General features: G+C 37.5%; 2 protein-coding genes across 2 annotated transcripts; both read left to right on the forward strand.

Annotated features, from left to right (window-relative positions):
- Positions 1–4,258: 4,258 nt before the first annotated feature.
- Positions 4,259–8,435, forward strand: LOC107141851 (protocadherin beta-4-like). The gene is given in 1 exon segment (XM_015485122.2): positions 4,259–8,435. A coding segment is annotated over 1 exon segment (2,388 nt). The 5' UTR covers positions 4,259–4,830; the 3' UTR covers positions 7,219–8,435.
- Positions 8,436–16,728: 8,293 nt separating this feature from the next.
- LOC107135536 (protocadherin beta-5-like) lies at positions 16,729–20,444 on the forward strand. Its single transcript, XM_015477449.2, has 2 exons — positions 16,729–17,751; positions 18,073–20,444. The coding sequence occupies exons 1-2, from the start codon at positions 17,015–17,017 to the stop codon at positions 19,685–19,687; spliced, it is 2,352 nt and encodes a 783-aa protein (XP_015332935.1). The 5' UTR covers positions 16,729–17,014; the 3' UTR covers positions 19,688–20,444.
- Positions 20,445–20,657: the final 213 nt, after the last annotated feature.

A 20,657-nucleotide genomic window follows, 5' to 3' on the forward strand; every position in this document is an offset into this window, starting at 1 on the left:
ATCACAATAGAATAGTACTCATTCTTTCAAAAAAAAGACAATCCTGACATTTGCAAAAATATATATATATATAAATCTGGAGGACATCATGCTAAGTTAAATAAGTCAGGCCCATGAAGAAAAATACCTTATTTACTCATTAGTAGGATACTTACTCTTCTTAAGTGTATAGGGAACATGTCCATGATTTTCTGTTGTTCAGTCATAAAAAGTCTCAATAAATTTTAAAGGACAGATAGCACACAAAATATGGTCTCAAATTACAGTGGAATGAAATTAGAAAGCAGTGGCAGGTAGAAATTTAGGAAATTCACAAATGTGTGGAAATTAACCAACAGATTCTAGATTTTTTATTCTTTTTAGATACATATGACAGAAGAATGTATTTGACATATTATACATACAAGGAGTGTAACTTATTTTAATTAGGATCCCAGTCTTGTGGATGCACACAATGGTGAGATTCTTCAACAGATTCTAAATAGCCAATGATTCAAAGAAGAAATCACAGGGGACATTATAAAATACTCTGAAATAAATGAGAGTGAAAATACAATATACTAAAACTACAGTATGCAATATAAGATGTATAGGGGGAAAATTATAGCTGAAAATACCTATATTTTTTAAAGACCTCAAAATTGTAAAAAGAAAGAACTCAAACTTCCACCTAAGAACCTTGAAAAAGGAGAGCATGGAAAACTCAAAGCAAATGCAAGGGAATTAGAATAGATTAGAGGAAGCAGAGCAGGGGGTTGAAAGGAGGGAAAGGAAAGAGGAAGGACTGGGGACTGAAATGGAGCAAATTATATTCCACGCATGCATGATTATGTCAATGAACCCCACTATTATGTATAACAGTAGTGCAGTAATACATTTTAAAAGGGAATAAGAAGATTGAAGTGGAAATAAATGAAAGTAGAAAAATGACAATAGAAAAAAATCAACTGAAACAAAAAGTGGAGCTTTGAAAAGATCAAACAAATTGGCAAACCTTTAGCTAGACTGATCCAGAAAAAAAGAGGGAGGATTGAAGTTACCAAAATCAGGAATAATAGGAAATTATAATCTACAGGGGGAAAAGAGACTATAAGAGACTATTATGAACAATTTCAAGCCAACAAATTAGAAAATGTAGATGGAATGGAAAAATTAGAAGATACACAGAAACTTCCAGAACTGAGAGGAAGAAATAGGAAACCTGATTAGGCCTGTAACAATAAATAAAGTCAGTAATCAAAAGCTTTACACAAAGAGTCCCTGAACCAGATGATATCACTGATGAACTCTACCAAGAATTTAAAAAAATTAACAGCAATACTTGACAAATTCACTCAAAAAATAGAGGAGCAGATTCCACTTATGAACTCCTTCTATGAGACTATAACTACCTTGTTGAAAAAAATAGACAAGGAAATAAGACTATATACCAATTTCTCTTATGAATATAGATGTAAAACTCAACAAAATATTAGCAAATCACTCCAGTAACACATAAAAAGATTATTTATCATGGTCAAGTAGGATTTATCCCTGGAATGTATGTTGATTCAACACACAAAAATCAATCAATATGGTATACCTTGCTTACCAAATAAAGAACAAAACACATAACAATATCAATAAATGCAGAAAAGCATTTTACAATATCTAGACAGTGTTTCATGATAAAAAACTGAACAAATTAGAAATAATATGAAAATTCTTCAACCTGAAAAAGCCATACAGCTAACTTCATATTTAATAGCGAAATATTAAAAATTTCCCCTCGTCAGAGTAGGAACAAAACAATGATTTTTGCTCTCACTGCTTCTGTTTGACATCACATGGGAGGTTCTACCCATGGCATTTAGGAAAGAAAAAGAAGTGGAAGTATTCCTAAAATTGTTCTACATATTCAATGTAATCCCTATTAAAATCCTAGCTTGCTTTTCTGGAGAATTAGCAAACCAACTCTAAAGTTCATACGAAAATTCAAGAAGCATCCCAGAATAGCCAAATCAATCTTGAGAAAAAAAAGAGCAAAGTTGAAGAAGTCAACCTTCCTGATTTTAAAGAAGTATTCTAAGTTCAAAATTAGATATTTGAATATTTTGATAAATTAAATATATGAATATTATCTTTTCATTTAAGATATGCCAGAAGAAATTAATAGAAATTGTTTTACATTCTACCACAAATTTCTCAAATCAAACTCTGTTCAATTTTCTCCTTCCTACATTGGCATTTTCATGAGTGCAATTTTAAAAATGTATTTACATTGGGAAAGTTAATCAATATTAAAATTTAGTTTGCTTTCACCAATGTGTGCCAATGTTTTCTTTATAGCTATTTCATTCAAATGGCCACTGATGGATCTAATCTTATCTATCTTCACCTGAACATTCCAAAAGATAATTCTATCTATAATATTTTATAACAAATTTCTCAAACCATTGATGTTAAATATTTATTATAGTTAGCTTAATGTTTTGAAATAATAGTATTGGAACTATGATTTAAGGAACTAATAATGCTAGTTAAAATCTAATGCCTAGGGCCTCGGGGAATAGCTCAATGGCAGAGTGCTCACAAGCACAAGTCCCTGGCTTGACCCCCAGAACCACACATATACATACGTGAACACACATTCATAAATTTGTTTTACTAATGTAGTTGTCTTTCTATCAACAATTAATGCTTAATCTTTTTCTACTTTTCCCATTCAAGTTAAGAAAAAACAACCCATAAACCATCAAGAAGTTTAAAATCACTCTCTTGTTTTAAAAAAATAGACTATTCAATGAAATTAAGGTATTTGCCAGTAAAGGGATGGAACTGGAGACCATCATGCTAAGTGAAAAAAGCCAGATCCTGAAAGTCAAACGTCAAATCTTTTCTCTGAAATGTGAAAGCTAGTCTGAAATCTGGAAGAAAGAAATGGTGGTGGGAGGCAATTCCATTAAAATAGAAGAATGGTTAAGTAGAGAAAGGAAACTGAGGTAGAAGAAGGAGGAACAGGATAAAAGAAGAATGATGGAATGTATCTGATCTAACTTTCTTATGTACATATATGAATACACCACAGTGAATCTCACCTTTATGTACAAAGCACTAATTTAAAAAAAACTATAGTAGAAAGATCAATAGAGTAGAGAAAGATAACAGAAGGATGGAGGAGAGGAGGGAAAGGGGAATCACTGGGGACTGAATTAGAGAAAATTATAATCTACACTTTTATAACTATGTCAAAATGAATCCTAATGTCATGTATAACTAAAAAGAACAAATAAAATAGGCTACTCAAAACTTAAATATGTGGGTTTAATATTTTGAACTTTAACTACTTGTATTAAAATTTCTTCAAAAAGATTTTTATCTTCAATGATTTTCAAAGTTCTTGCTTTAACACAAGAAAAGTGTTAAAGATGCTACTTAAGTTATATTTTTATGATTAGTCTGACAACCAATTATACAAATAGTCATAAGAATCATTCAGAATGGATAATTCACCTTACCTGACTGGGGTGTAATGTTTTAGGTGGTTATTCTTTATATCATTAATTTCTCCTTCAGGTAGGTATAATAGCTTTTTTCCTGATAAGTTTCACAGTTTGGGGGAACAATTCATGACATAATATGCTAGGCTATACTTCTAGGCCTCCCTTCTTGATTTTACTAGATCTTTACAAAGAACTTAACAAAGTTTAAAAATATCTGTTCATAGGTATTTTCACCAATATTTAAGGTTATAGGTAATTCATTACATATGTAATTCTTATTTTTCTCACCTGATTAAATATATCAAGATAAATATTGAGCATTCATTCTCCTTCCAATTTCAAAGATGGATAAGCATCTTTCTTTGCTATTAACTGTCTCTAAAGAGAGGTAAAGCATTTGAAAGGTTCTAATGATAACTGAAAACTTGAATACAAATATATTTCACCCATGATGTCCATATCACTAAGGAAAGGCTGATGTTTGATCTACTGTACTTTTTTTCACAAAGTTGTTCATCTCTCCAATTCCAATTAGATTCTAATTGTGTGTATTCTAATGCCATTTGCCTTATTTCTAGATTTAGTGTGATTTTATACTGTGAATGACTCAGTACAAGATACCTATTACTCAACTGTATTACTATTTGCATGCCAGTGTGAAAAAAATAGAACTTATCTTTGAAATATAGTCCTTCTTTAGAATCATATGATACAAAACATCTTAAATTTTCACATCACCACAAAGTCCTCAGATTATTGGAAATAAATAGATATAAATATTATGAATTAAATTGCCATTTTTATAAGAACTTATTTCCCCTGGCTAGATTACACAAAGGGTGAAATGGAGTTATTTGAAACCACACTGATGTGAGAGGAAGACTGAGATATCCTATTGTTTTATGCTCACGATTATCCTAGTTCATGCTCTAGAAAAAAAACACTATCAATTTTAGAATTTAAAAGAATGACAAAAAACAAAACAAAACAAAACACTTTACTTTTTAAAAAATGAATTTCATTTGGAAACTTCCCTAAGGTGTTCTGACTTGAATATTTCTCAATCAAGACACAGGGTGGCGCTGCAGGCTAAGAATGTGAATACAAAAAGCGCCCTAAAAAAGCTCGCGATTCTTCATATTGTAAAACGTAATGTTAAATAAATCAACGTGTAAGAAGCTTTGCAAAAAATACGGAGTTACCAGGAGGTTTGGACAGAGATATTCTAAATCAATTTGAGACTACAAACAACTTTGTAAGGATTCCTGCACGCAAGAAATTAGAACTGAAGGTCTCAAGTTTTTCTGTGATTGGTGAAGGGATTGGATGTAAGCAATCCGACTCCAACATGGAGAAGCTGGAAAGAATTCAACCAAACAGGCAAGTGATGGTCTTTATTTTTATGGTGTTCATGCCTCAGGGTCGCACGGAGCCTCTTCGTTATTTTATACAGGAGGAAACAGAGAGCTGCTCCTTTGTAGCCCATCTGACCAAGGACCTGGGCCTGGGAACTGGGGAACTGGCTGCCCGGTCTGCTCGAGTTGTGTCTGATGATGACAAACAGCATTTGCTGTTGGATCCTCAGACTGGGGATTTGCTTCTCAGGGAGACATTAGACCGGGAAGAGCTGTGTGGCCCTATTGAACAGTGTGTACTGTATTTCCATGTCTTGCTGGAAATGCCAGTGCAAATTTTTCAGGGAGAATTATGGATCCAGGACATAAATGACCACTCTCCAGCATTCACTGATGGGGAAGTGCTCTTGAAAATACCAGAAAACAGCCAGCCAGGGACTCTATTTCCATTGAAAGTAGCCCAGGATTTGGATGTGGGTAGCAATGGGCTTCAAAAATACACCATCAGTCCCAATTCTCATTTTCACGTCCTTACACGAAATCACAGTGCGGGCAAGAAATACCCAGACCTGGTACAAGACAAAGCCCTGGATAGAGAGGAGCAGCCTGAATTCAGCTTAATCCTCATGGCTCTGGATGGTGGCTCTCCACCTAGGTCTGGCACAGTCACAGTTCGAATCCTGATCATGGACGTCAATGACAATGCTCCCGAGTTTGTGCATACCCCACATGAGGTGCAGGTCCTGGAGAACAGCCCCTTAGATTCCCCAGTCCTCAGCGTCTTAGCTAGGGATGCAGATTCTGGAAACTTTGGGAGTGTTTCCTATGGCTTGTTCCAACCATCTGATGAGATTAAACAAACTTTCTCAATAAATGAAATCACAGGGGAAATCCGACTGAGGAAGAAATTGGATTTTGAAAAAATTAAATCTTATCACGTGGAAATTGAGGCTATAGATGGAGGAGGCCTTTCTGGAAAAGGCACTGTGTTTATAGAGGTGGTGGACGTGAATGACAATGCCCCAGAACTTACCATATCGTCACTCGCTAGCTCCATCCCAGAAAATGCTCCTGAGACCGTGGTTTCTATCTTCAGAGTTCGAGATAGAGATTCTGGAGACAATGGAAAGATGACTTGCTCTATTCCAGATAATGTGCCCTTCATTCTAAAACCAACTTTCAAGAACTTTTACACCCTGGTGACAGAGAGCCCGCTGGACAGAGAGAGCAGAGCAGAATACAACATCACCATCACAGTCACCGACATGGGGACACCCAGGCTAAAAACCGAGCACGCCATAACCATCCTCGTCTCTGACGTCAACGACAACGCCCCTGCCTTCTCCCAAACGTCATACACGCTGTTGGTGCGAGAGAACAACAGACCCGCCCTGCACATAGGCAGCGTCAGCGCCACAGACAGAGACTCAGGCACCAATGCCCAGATCACCTACTCGCTGCTGCCAACCCAGGACCCGCACCTGCCCCTCGCCTCGCTGGTCTCCATCAACGCAGACAATGGGCAGCTGTTCGCGCTGAGGGCGCTGGACTTCGAGGCCCTGCAGGCGTTCGAGTTCCACGTGGGCGCCACAGACCAAGGTTCGCCCCTGCTCAGCAGCCAGGCGCTGGTGCGAGTGGTGGTGCTGGACGACAATGACAACCCACCCTTCGTGCTGTACCCAATGCAGAACGCCTCTGCGCCCTGCACGGAGCTGGTGCCCAGGGCGGCAGAGCAGGGCTACCTGGTCACCAAGGTGGTGGCGGTGGATGGAGACTCGGGCCAGAACGCCTGGCTGTCATACCAGCTGCTCAAGGCCACGGAGCCAGGGCTGTTTGGCGTGTGGGCGCACAATGGCGAGGTGCGCACCACTAGGATGCTGAGCGAGCGCGACGCGGCCAGGCACAGGCTGGTGGTGCTGGTCAAGGACAATGGCGAGCCTCCGCTGTCTGCCAGCGTCACGCTGCACGTGCTGCTGGTGGATGGCTTCTCCCAGCCCTACCTGCCGCTCCCAGAAGTGGCGCCCGACCGCGCGCAGGGGGACTCGCTCACTGTCTACTTGGTCATCGCCTTGGCCTCTGTGTCGTCGCTCTTCCTCTTTTCTGTGTTGGTGTTCGTGGCGATGAGGCTGTGCAGGAGGTGCAGGGCGGCGCCGCTGGGTGTCTTTTCTGTGCCTGAGGGCCACCTTCCTGGCCACCTGGTGGATGTCAGTGGCACCGGGACACTGTCTTAGAGCTACCAGTATGAGGTGTGTTTGGCTGGAGACTCTGGGTCTGGTGAGTTAAAATTCCTGAAGCCAATATTCCCAAACCTCTTGGTTGAGCACGCTGGGAGAGAAGTTAAGGAAAATTCCAACTGCAGAAATAGTTTTGTATTCAGCTAATTGTTGTATTTCCTTCTCACTAATTTTGCAACTACCTATTGCAATTTCTTTGTCTTTAGTAATTCTAGTGCTAGTAAAGTATTCTAAACACTATTCCAAACCTATGTATATTCTTGATAGTTTTAATTTTTTTCCTTTTATTGGCATTATTCTTAGCATTTTTAGGCATAGGAGGTATATATTTTCTCCATATTTGATCTTAATGGTTCCTTTTTCATTACTGTAAGTTAATCAAGTACACAAAACCTTTTATTTTAATGAAATTCTTAATGAATTTTATGACCCATTTAAAGGCTTGTATTAAATCTTGAATTTCCATGTATTGTGGTACCCATCTTTAACATATAAGATTATCTTTCAATACTACAGTATTAGCCTTGAAAAAAAAATGAATGGTTTGTTATGCTATCAGGTTAAGCCCACTTAGTAGCTATGAGCAGAAAACCTAGCCTACTTGTTTTTCTCAAATTGCATGTCAACATTATATTTCATTAAAATATTAATACACAAAAAGTGTGACCTTTTCCTGTTGTGAGCACCACATATGCAAGACATTGATATTTTATTTGGTTGCTACTTACCTAAAACATTGAAAGTGTTCCATAGATACTAAGATTTAAAAATTTTAAATGATTGTTATTTAAGATAAACTAAAAGGAGACTATCATATAATTTGCCATCCCCCTTTACTACATAAAACTGTTAAATCACTGCTTCACATAATCATATTCAAAGAATAATCTCAGAGCCTGAATTATGCCCTCAATTCCTCCAAAGAATTCAGGATTCTTGAGGGCCTCATATATCTCCTTGTCCTTTTGCTCTATAAATAGATGACCAAGAGGAATTTACTGTGTGTGTGTTTCCTTTGGTTTTCCTGCAGCTTCTCCCCACTTTTCAAAAATCAGGAAAATTCTGCATTTTGGCTGTCCTGTTTAGCTCTTTTTGGCTGATCATAGATTTTGCACTTTGTAGATGTGAGAGGTCTTTAATAACAACCTAATGACTTCTTTTTGATGTTTAATTATCTTCAGTTTTGTTCTTTAAAGTGACAAATTAATTTTTTCAATGATACCAAATTTGCATTTGTATGAACTAAGTATTATTTTGTCCTTGAGTAGCTTGAATAGTAATGAATTTATATGAATTATAATAGCTCTAAGTTGTATTCAATAAGCCTAGTGAGTTATGTGATTCCTAACTGGTTAAACTTATATGAATATAAGACAACTTCATTGTGCTTCTGGCAGAAAATAAGCAGCTAAAAAAAGCTTATTTTATGCCGCAGTCCGGCTGCAGCAGAATAATCAGGGGGGTGACGAATAACTTGTGTACGTTGATACAGCAGGAGTAGGAGCCGTTTATTGTAGGACAGGAGCAGTATTTATACATTCCACACAGCTTATCTAATTAGCATAAACTAGATACATCAGTCAACCAATAAGGAATTTCCACACTTAATGGCTTGTTTTTGTTACTTCTCAAACCACTCCCTCTGGCATTTTGCCAGGCACCATCCAGACTTGTTTACGAACTCTAACATTCCCCTGGCAAAATGCCAGGTGTTATTTTGACTTGTTTACAGACTCTAACATTTCCCCCTTTTGTTTAATTTAAATAACGAGCATAGTGGTTTTTACAAAAACACCATAAATAATCTGCTACAAGCAGAAAGGGAGGATACAAAATGCCACAATACCAAGCCAATTGATGGCTCCATGCAAGAAGCCCTTGGAAAAATTAGACCAGCAATGACACCGTTAGCAAAGATACCGAGTTACAATTTGTTGTAGATTACAGTTTGTTGTCTCAGTCCAGGTAAAGCAGTGTCTCAATAGATTAACTCACAGTCCAGGTAAATCACAGTCCAGGTAAGTTCTGCAGGCAGCTAGCTTAAATCACAGTCCAGGTAAGTTCTGCAGGCAGCTAGCTTGATCCGAAGTCTCGTCTGTTTCTCAGCCGAAGTCTCGTCCGGTTTTCAGCAACACTGGAAATTCTTCCACCTTGGTCTTTACCGGCACTGGGACGAAGGCAGGAACTCCGGATGGCTAAAGAAAATCCTGTAGCATTCTACTAAGAAAACAACCTTCTGAACAATTTAGTACATTATCTCAAGGTTTTTTTGCATTTGAAATAAGCATTAATAGTGCTCATTACTCATCAGCTTCCAGGTGTGGGAGAACCATTGTAGCTTAGTTATTGGCATTGAAAATGACCAAACATCAGGGACACCAGTAGCGTCTTCTGCTGGCTGTAGTGCCTGGGCAGCCCCAGATGGCCCTGGGGAGTGTCCCGGACTCAAACTGCTACTGGGCACAGGGAGCAAGAGCCTGCGAGACTGTGCCTCCAGGTCAGGTCTAGATTTGGGCTCGCGGCAGTGGAAGAGCCAGCTCCCCGGCCAGGAGGCGGGGAAGGGCCAGTCACCGCCGCCTCTTGGAAAATCCTTGCTGCGCTGTGACCGGCTTGCACACTCGGCAGCCGCCTCTCCGCTTCACGCACCCTCCGGTAACGAAAAGTATTTAGTAATAGCCTTTTGCTGCAACTTTTTTTCTGATAATCCTTCTTCTTCTGAACTTTCTTTTTCTTTCTGACTAGAGTTCCTGGGCTTTTATCAACATATGCCCTAACTATTCTTGGTTCCACTGGGGTGCCTTCTTCTCTTAGTAATTTACTTCTCACCCCTTCCATATTTTCATCACAAAGACAATACAATACACTGAGACAAAACAAGACACAAACATACTGTATCAATCTTCTCCATTTTCTTAAAATGGCCATTTTTCCTCTCGCCCTATCTGCCTAGGGACGAGCAGATTGCTCCCGTCCTATCTATGGACGGGCAGCTTTTTTTCGTCACTTACCCCCGAGTGTCCCGGGGCTCCCCGTAACGGGCCACCATCATCCGCAGCCCGGCTGGCTGCAGCAGAATAATCAGGGGGGTGACGAATAACTTGTGTACGTTGATACAGCAGGAGTAGGAGCCGTTTATTGTAGGACAGGAGCAGTATTTATACATTCCACACAGCTTATCTAATTAGCATAAACTAGATACATCAGTCAACCAATAAGGAATTTCCACACTTAATGGCTTGTTTTTGTTACTTCTCAAACCACTCCCTCTGGCATTTTGCCAGGCACCATCCAGACTTGTTTACGAACTCTAACATTCCCCTGGCAAAATGCCAGGTGTTATTTTGACTTGTTTACAGACTCTAACAATTTTATAATTTAACATTTTAAAATCAGAAGTATCATTTTATTGGAGATTAAGGACTTGTATTTTTCCCTGAATTAATAATTTCACTGAGGATATAATAAGAAAGGAAAATTAATGACATTTAAGTCGTTCTTGAAATATAGTTTTTAGCCATTATTCATGTGAAAAGTTGAAGTGAGGAAGAGATAAAAATGAAAACAGAATTAAACACAAACATATACAAGACATAAATATGATTTCTTCCTTATTTATTATCACAAATTTAAATGAATAACTTTTATGTATAACAAGTAATATTTCTGGTTGAAGTTTTCACCAATATATTTTAAGATCATGAAAATTCAAGTTTATATTTCAAAAGTTCAATCTGTCTGATCACACAAAGGAGACGGGACAAATGATCATCCAGAACACACTTCATTCCTGTGTGTATTTATAAAGTTTGAACCATTCCTTACTTGATAGAGGACACCACCAGAATGTAGAAAAGATCAACATTATGATATTCAGTTACTATGATTTAGTAGTGACTATGATACAAATAATATCCACAACATGCATGGCATATGAAAATATACTAATTTTACTGTTACAAAACTAAGATAGAGAATGCAGGCTAATATCTTGACAATGACACCCGTTTCAATATGCTTTTTTTCTCCATTGCTTCTTACAAATGCATCTTTTATCATTTCTTCTCTGTTGTCTTTAGTGAGTTTAACATGCGCTATTCGGAGGGCAGAAATTCAACTGAAGTCAGTGTGACCCATATAAATGTAATATCCCCTTTTCTTTTATGATAAAAAGTTACAAAAATATTTTTAAAGTGTGAGGTTAAAACATGAATGTATTTACTGGATTCTGCTTCCAGGTTATATGTATTATTTGGAAGCATAAAACAACAATCAAAACTGGCCATGATTCAAAAATCATCTCTTATAGCAACAGATGATACAATATGATACAATAAGACCTGAATGGGCTATGATTTTTTTGAGAAGGAATATCCCTGGGGAGGAGAACTAAATCCTACAATCAATCCACCCCACCCCCGACAAATTGGGTAAATCTGAAAACAAACACAACAGCCTTTTGTTGGGAACACAGTAACTTCAGTCGTCTTTGGAAGACTGAAGTATTCAAGCTCAGGATCAGCTTCCTCTCAGGGAACTTGTCAAGCCCAGAGCAGCTTAGGGGACACTAAAAACTTAAGTGGAAAATTCTTCAAAATCAGAGTAAAGTTTTTCTTGCTATAGGAAGATTAGAGTTTGGGATTTCCATAGAAAGAGACTATAGAGGATATACTAAATTCTCCACTGAAAATTCTGAAGGGCTAGATGTTTATCAAGACTTCAAAGAATCTTTTTTTTAATTTAGCTGTAGATGGAGATAATATCTTTATTTTTATTTATTTATTTATTTTTATGTGGTGCTGAGGATTGAACCCAGTGTCTCATGCATGAAAGGTAAGTACTCTACTACTGAGCTACAACTCCAGGCCACTTCAAAGAATCTTGATTGAATCCAGTGCCTATTTTGATTAAGACAGTTTGTTTGGATTGGTTCTGTCAATCTCCCAGAAGAAAAAGTGACTTCTTCCTGGAGGAAGATAATATCATCTTGATTCTAAACAGTTTTCTTTACATAAATATCCAAAGTTCAGTATAAAATTAGTAGATGCATGTGCATGTTTATGTATACATGGACACATATAAACACACAACTGGATGGTACAGATGAAATAGAGCAAAAATATAACCCCTCCAATGCAGGGATGATATAGATATTATAATTAGTTGACAAACAATTAAAACAAGTATGGCTAATGTGCTAAAAATAATGAACAATAGAGAAAATAGATATAAAGAGAATTTCACCCAACAATTGAAAATATAAAATGGAAATTAATTCTACAATTGAAAGATATAATGCCTGCTATAAAACTAAATAGTTTAATGTCATTGACGTTGAGGAATACAGTATCAGTGCATGCAAGATAGTTCAATATGAAACATATGAATTAAAACAAAAAATAATGAAAAATATAGAAAGGACATTACTTGAATTTGGGATATAAGGAAAAACTCATACATATTGGAATTCTAGGATAAGAGAGCACAAAAGTGGGTAATAAACAATATTTAAACAGATAATGATAAGATTGAGAAAAGTGGTCAACCTTCAATCTTATTTATTTATTTATTTGTTAGGATTAATAAAAAACAAAGCACAACTAGGCATACTGTAGGAAATTTGCTCAACACAAACTAAAAAACATTTAAAGCAACCATATAAAATAATTTATTACTTTTAAAGATGCATAAGTAAAATGGAGACTTTTTTAACATAAATCAATGAAACAGAAAGGCAATGGATTAATGTCTTGAAGACCTGGAAGAAAATTATTACCAGATTAGAATTCTATTGCCAGTAAACATAACCATCAAAAGGATATTCTAATATGTTTTGGTTTCAAACAAACAAAAACTGAGAAAATTAATCAGTAACATCTGCACTAAAAGAAATACTGGATAGTACAGATAAAATTTAATCTGCAAAAGGAAAAGAATCCTAAATAGATCATAGAATTGAAGGAAGAAAAAAAAGAGAAAGGAAGGGTAAATATAAGTGAGTATTGATCTAATGTTGATTATAGTAGGCAATCATAGTAGTTTCTTAAAGCATTTAAAATATATGACTTTTAAATTCATAATAGCAAAAACACCAATTTACAGGTATAGAATTAGAGATTTCTAAGGTTCCAAGCATTATCTCATGAATGTAGAAACAATTTGTGGTAGGTTCCTGTAGATAAGAGATGTATCCTGTAAAAAAAAATTAACCAAGAAAAGAAGTGAAGGAAATTTCTAAAAGATAACGAGTATTTCAATAATCCAAAGAACAAAACCTTAGGGGTAGTGGAAAAATAATTATATTTTAAGTATAGATTAAATGATATTAGATATTATATTATACTTGGATTAAGTAAATCAATTAAATATCATAATTGTCAGACTAGACTTAAGAAAACTCAAATATATGCTATTAAATAAATTTGTATGTGTGAGAGAGATAGAAAACAAAGATTGAAAGTTAAAAAATGGGACAAGGCTCAGCAAATCTCAACATCATGTACATCCAGAAGAAATTAATTTTTAAAAACTATGGATAAGTTGCAGAAAGATCAGTAGAATACAGGAAAGGGAGCAGGGGTGGGAGAAGGGAAGGGAGGGGGAATTAGTGGGACTGAATTACAAGATATAGTCCATGCTTTTATAATTATGTCAAAATGGATTCTAATCTCATGTATAACTAAAAGGAACCAATTAAAAAATGGGAGGAGGTGTTTAATGCAAACACTGGCTAAAATGAATTTAGTGTAGCTATATTCACATAAGTCAAAGGAGACTTTTTGGAACATTCTAAAGTCTTTATTTAGCATCAGATTATTTCATAACAGCACTTGTTAACTTTAAGATGCAATTAAAATAATTTACTGGCATTTTTATCTAAGGCCCCTTGGATCAGGATCTCAGTCTGGGGTTTGGATAAATAATATAAAATTAATGTACCCCAATTAAAGAGGTGAAGCTACTGTACGGTAGGTCTCCATACATATTTTAAGTACACAAGTACTGAGACTTTAAGGAAAGATTCATTGCTAGTGTTGAAGACAGCTGTTTCATAATAATAAAAAGGCAAAGAAATATACCAGAAATATGTGAAGCCCAAAATTGAATATTTCTCTATAGGGTGACCACAAAATATAAAAAGTTAAGATGTAAGAATACAAACACAAAGTAGACAAACCACAACCGTATTGGGAAACTTCATATAACTCTCTCCATTCTTAACAGAATAATAAGACAAGATAGAAACACACATATGAACACTGAAGTGCTGAACAACGCACACATATCCAAATACACTGATATACATAACACACTAAAACATTTTCTTCTTACATGTATATGAACTATGAAAATTGTCTATATTCTAGATCATAAAACAAGCCTCATATTTAATAAAAGGAATTGAAGTGACTCAGCATGCTTTTTTTGACTGCAGCAGAATAAGACAGAAATTAAAATATGACAAGAAATCCCTAAATGCTTCAAAATTAAATACAAAACCCATGAGTCAAAGAAGAAATCACAACAGAAATTTCCAAATAGTTTGAACTGGGTAATAAAAAAAGTAAAGAAATGACATATCAAAACAAAACTTGGAAATTTAAAGCTTTAAATGCACATATTAAAGAAGAAATCAATAATAGAAGTTTTGATCACAAGAAAACTAGAAGAGGAACAGCAATTTAAATGTGAAAAATGAAGGTAGCAACACATATACAAGCAGAAATGAATAAAATAGATGCCAAAGATACAACAGAGCAAACTGGTAATACTTAAAGTGGGTTCTTCATAATTATTAATATAATTAAAACTCTCAGATTAATTAAGTAAACAGAGGAAAACCCCAATTACCATTATTAGGAGAAAAAATATAACTATTAATCCTCCAGGCATTTTTTTTTAAAAAAAGTAGATTTTGTAAACCATTTTCAGCCAATATGGGGTATTCTTTGTACCCTACGATCATTTTTTTCTTTGAATAAAACTGTTCTTCACAATAGTCTATTATTTCAAAAGTGGAAGCCTTACTCTCAAACAATAAAAACCATGACAAAACTATATGAATTAAGTCAATTTGGGTATTGCAGGAGAAATAAACTTAAAAATTGAATACTTGGGAGCAGACCTTAGAAAGATCACCTGATTTATGACAATGATGACACTTCAGAAATAATGGGGAATGGGTCATCTTTTCAATAGATGGTATGAAAGCATTTGAAAAATTTTTGGCTCTAACCATATATATTTGGAAAAAAAATTAACTTTAGTTTGGGTACAGCTTTAGATGGGGAAAGTATAGTAATTAATCTTTCAAAATATATGAGAATATTTTTGTAAACTTTGTGTATGTAAAGACTTAAATAGAACACAAAAATGCTAATCAGACTGAAAAGTATTTACAAATCATACTAAATTAAGGAAAGTTTGTTGATCAGTAGTACCATAAGAAAAAATTAAAATACAAAATAGTGGGAGAAGATATTTTTAATGAATTATATGTAAAAGGACCTATATCCACAATATACAAGACACTTCCAACAAAACAATAAGCAAACAAGCAAATGCCTCAATAAGAAAAATGAAAAAAAGACTTGAACAAGCACTTAATAAGAGTATGTCCTATTGGTAAATAAACTAGTGAAAATGTAAATAATTTTGTTAACTACCAGAGATACAAATTGAAATTACAATATGATATCATCATACACTCAGAGTGATTAGAATTGAAAAGACAATATTAAATGTTGACAAGAATATGGAGCAACTGGAACTCTCATACTTTATTGGTACATGAAAAACTACTTTTGAAAAATGCTTCACAGTATTTCTTAAAACTAAATATATGTGTTCATCTTAATGCACAAGCAGTCCAATTCACACAAATATGTTCAATATAAACACATGGCCACCAGAAGATATACAAGAATGTTCATAACAATACTACTGAAAAAAGGCTCAAAACTAGAAAAACATTAATGTTCATGTGCTGAAGAGTATAAAATATCATGGTATATTATACATTAGACAATCACAAAGCAATGAGAATACAACAAATCAGAATGGCATGACACACAGATCAATTTTACAAAACTTTGTAAAATTTTTGGGTAAAGAAGACAGATGTGAGAGCAATAATATATATAAAAGTACCCAAAAAATCCAAAGAAATCAATCACAATAAAAGTCAGGATAGTGCTTATGTTTGGGGAAAAGTTAGTAATCAGACAGTGGTATGAGAGGAGTGCCTGGGTTTGAGTAGCATTTTGTTTTTAATCTACATTCTATTGATAAGAGTGTATCCACTTCCTTAAAATTCACTGTAGTACAGTTACCACTTCTGCACTTTTATGAAGGTATATTATTCTCAAAATTAATTTTTGTAAAATTTTAGAACTTGTAGATATCCATTATCAGTATTTCGTGAATATAATCAAATTATAAAATCATAAAGAAAGTTTCTTCATGTATTCGGAAGGTACCTTTATGAAGAAGACTAATATATCATTTTGGTTTGTTCTTACAAGAATTCATTCACTGAAAGTTAACTCCGCAAACTTTTTCAGAACTTCATATAACTTAGAGATACAATTAAGGTACTTTGGGGACTTAAAAGGATATTGATACAAAGCAGTATTACAATTTGGAAAGAAATGCCAAGTACTATATGCAATAGAAAGTATGAACACCTGGTGGCGCTGCAGGCTAAGCGTGTGAATAATAGACTCTGCCAATGACCTGGATGCCATTGAGCTGGGAATCAGAACTCTGAAAGCTCCCCCAAAGAAGGAGGCATTTTAAGCGAGCCGCGGGAGACAGATCTTCAGAGAAGGCATCCTTACAAGTGTAGGTCAGACAGAAACATTTACCTCAAGATTATTTCACCAAATCGTCTGAGTGGATTGTATACCTAGTTAAAGGAACTGCACCTTCTGGGAGGATTTGAACAATGCAGACTGCTCTAGCAAAACCCCCGCAGAAAAGGCAAGTCATTTTTCTTGCTATGCTGTTGTTTTTGTGGGAGGCTGACTCTGAGGCACTTAGGTATTCCATTCCAGAAGAAATAGAAAGCGGCTACTCTGTGGCCAACCTGGCAAAAGATCTGAGGCTCAGGGTGGGGGAGCTGGCCACTCGGGGAGCGCAAATCCATCACAAAGGCAGCAAACAGCTCTTGCAGCTCGATGTAAAAACCGGCAATTTGCTTCTACAGGAAAAATTAGACCGGGAGGTGCTGTGTGGGGCGACAGAACCCTGTATATTGCATTTCCAACTGTTACTAGAAAACCCGGTGCAGTTGTTTCAAGTTGATGTGCATCTCATAGATGTAAATGACCATTCTCCAGAGTTCCTAGACAGGGAAATGATCCTTAGAATCCCAGAGAGTGCCCAGCCAGGGACTGTGTTTGCTTTGAAATCAGCTCAGGATTTGGACATGGGTAGCAACAGTGTTCAGAACTACACAATTAGCCCAAACTCGTATTTTCGTGTTGCTACTCACAATCGTGAGGATGGCAAAAAATACCCAGAGCTGGTGTTGGAGAAAGCCCTGGACCAGGAGGAAGAGCCTGAGCTCAGTTTAACCCTCACAGCGCTGGATGGTGGGGCCCCGCCCAGGTCTGGGACTGTCACAGTTCGAATTGAGGTGGTAGATATCAATGATAATGCCCCCGAATTTTTACAGTCCCGGTATGTGCCGGAGTACGGCTGCAGCAGAATAATCAGGGGGGGTGACGAATAACTTGTGTACGTTGATACAGCAGGAGTAGGAGCCCTTTATTGCAGGACAGGAGCAGTATTTATACATTCCACACAGCTTATCTAATTAGCATAAACTAGATACATCAGTCAACCAATCAGGAATCTCTACACCTAATGGCTCGGTTTTGTTACTTCTCAAACCACTCCCTCTGACATTTTGCCAGGCACCATCCAGACTTGTTTACGAACTTTAACATTCCCCTGGCAAAATGCCAGGTGTTTTTTTGACTTGTTTACAGACTCTAACAGGTATGAGGTACAGGTTCCTGAGAACAGTCCCATAAACTCGTTAATTCTCATTGTCTCTGCTCAAGATTTAGATGCAGGAACTCATGGGAGTGTAGCCTATTCTTTATTCGAAGGTGATGAAGTTTCTCAACCCTTTGTAATACAGGAAAAAACAGGAGAAATTCGTCTGCAAAGGGCATTGGATTTCGAGGCAACTCAATATTATAACGTGGAAATTGTAGCCACAGATAGTGGGGGCTTCTCAGGAAAATGCACAGTGGCCATAGAAGTGGTGGATGTGAATGACAATGCTCCTGAACTAACCATGTCCACACTCAGCAGCTCTATCCCAGAAAACTCCCCAGAGGCTGTAGTTGCCATTTTCAGCGTTTCTGATCCAGACTCTGGGGACAATGGTAGGATGGTTTGCTCCATAGAAAACGATCTCCCCTTCTTCTTGAAACCCGCATTTAAGAATTTTTATACCTTGGCGACAGAGAGGCCGCTGGACAGAGAGAGCAGAGCAGAGTACAACATCACCATCACAGTCACTGACTTGGGGTCACCTAGGTTGAATACCGAGCACAACATAACTGTTCTCATCTCTGACGTCAAGGACAATGTCCCTGACTTCACGCAAACGACATACACGTTGTTAGTCCGCGAGAACAACAGCCCTGCCCTGCACATAGGCAGTGTCAGCGCCACAGACAGAGACTCAGGCACCAATGCCCAGATCACCTACTCGCTGCTGCCAAACCAGGACCCGCACCTGCCCCTCGCCTCGCTGGTCTCCATCAACGCAGACAATGGGCAGCTGTTCGCGCTGAGGGCGCTGGACTTCGAGGCCCTGCAGGCATTCGAGTTCCGCGTGGGCGCCACAGACCAAGGCTCGCCAGCACTCAGCAGCCAGGCGCTGGTGCTCGTGGTGGTGCTGGATGACAACGACAACTCGCCCTTCGTGCTGTACCCAATGCAGAACGCCTCTGCGCCCTGCACTGAGCTGGTGCCCAGGGCGGCAGAGCAGGGCTACCTGGTCACCAAGGTGGTGGCGGTGGATGAAGACTCAGGCCAGAACGCCTGGCTGTCATACCAGCTGCTCAAGGCCACGGAGCCAGGGCTGTTTGGCGTGTGGGCGCACAATGGCGAGGTGCGCACTGCCAGGCTGCTGAGCGAGCGCGACGCGGCCAGGCACAGGCTGGTGGTGCTGGTCAAGGACAATGGCGAGCCTCCGCTGTCTGCCAGTGTCACGCTGCACGTGCTGCTGGTGGATGGCTTCTCCCAGCCCTACCTGCCGCTTCCGGAAGCGCCACCGGAGCGCGCGCAGGGGGACTCGCTCACTGTCTACTTAGTTATCGCCTTGGCTTCTGTGTGGTCGCTCTTCCTCTTCTCTGTGCTGGTGTTCTTGGCGGTGAGGCTGTGCAGGAGGCACAGGGTGGACTCGCAGGGTGTCTATTCTATGCCTGAGGGCCACTTTCCTGGCCACCTGGTGGATATCAGTGGTACTGGGACCCTGTCCCAGAGCTATCAGTATGAGGTTTGTTTGACCAGAGACTCTGGGAATAGAGACTTCAAGTTCCTGAAGCCTGTATATCCAATCCTACCTCCTCAGAGCGCTAGAGAAGAAAACCAGTAAAATGCTAATTTTCCGTAGTATGTTGGTTTCCTTAGATATCTGATTATGTCGTGGTGCTCTCTATCATTACCCATTTTCCGGATTAAAAATTTGAGTAGGTCATGGAGGAAACTTTCTCTTTAAGATATAGCTTTGATTTGCCTTCCATTTGTTATCTGAAGTTTATCTTGTCTGATTTAGGGAAAGTGCATTTTACTTTATTGCATTATTATGCACTGCCATTGCAAATTTGTACATGGGTTTATTTTTCCTGATATCATTACTCTTCTTTTTGATATTTCTCATGATAAACTCTCTTAATCAATTCAATTCTGAAATGTATTTTTCAGACGTCCCACTCGTTGTGTTTCATCCCACTTTAAGGATTTTTATGCCAAATGAAAAAACGTTTTATTCATTTTAATGATTTTCAAAGGAATATATATATATATGTGTGTGTGTGTGTGTGTGTGTGTGTGTGTGTGTTTGCAAGTCCAGTATGTGAGAAACATAATAAAAATACAACAATATCTACCCAGCTCTAAGCCCCATTGGCTAAAATTTTTTGAATAAACTTTTAAATTGCAGTATAGCATTAATTAAAGAAAAGGGGACTTAATATTCAGCTTGATGTATTTCCACAAAGCAAATAGCACCAGAAACCTGAGGAAATGAAAAATTTATACTGCACTCTTTGCAAAGGACTCCTTATGGTCACTGCTAATCCAAGTATAAACCAATATGCTGACTTTCCACAGCATAGTTTTGCCTCATTTGAATTTATATAAATGGAATAATAGAGTATGAACTGCTTTGTGTCTAGTAGCTTTCACTCAATATTTATGAAATTTATTCCTATTGCTGCTGTTAATGATTTCCTTCTCATTGCTGTATTGTACTTCACTCTATGAGTATACCAAAATTATTAATTATCCTCTAGATGGATATATGATTTGGTGCAAGGTTTGACTATTATGAATAACACTGCTCT

The sequence above is a fragment of the Marmota marmota genome, unplaced genomic scaffold, assembly GCF_001458135.2.
Source record: "Marmota marmota marmota unplaced genomic scaffold, marMar, whole genome shotgun sequence".
In the NCBI taxonomy this organism is placed as follows: Eukaryota; Metazoa; Chordata; class Mammalia; order Rodentia; family Sciuridae; genus Marmota; species Marmota marmota.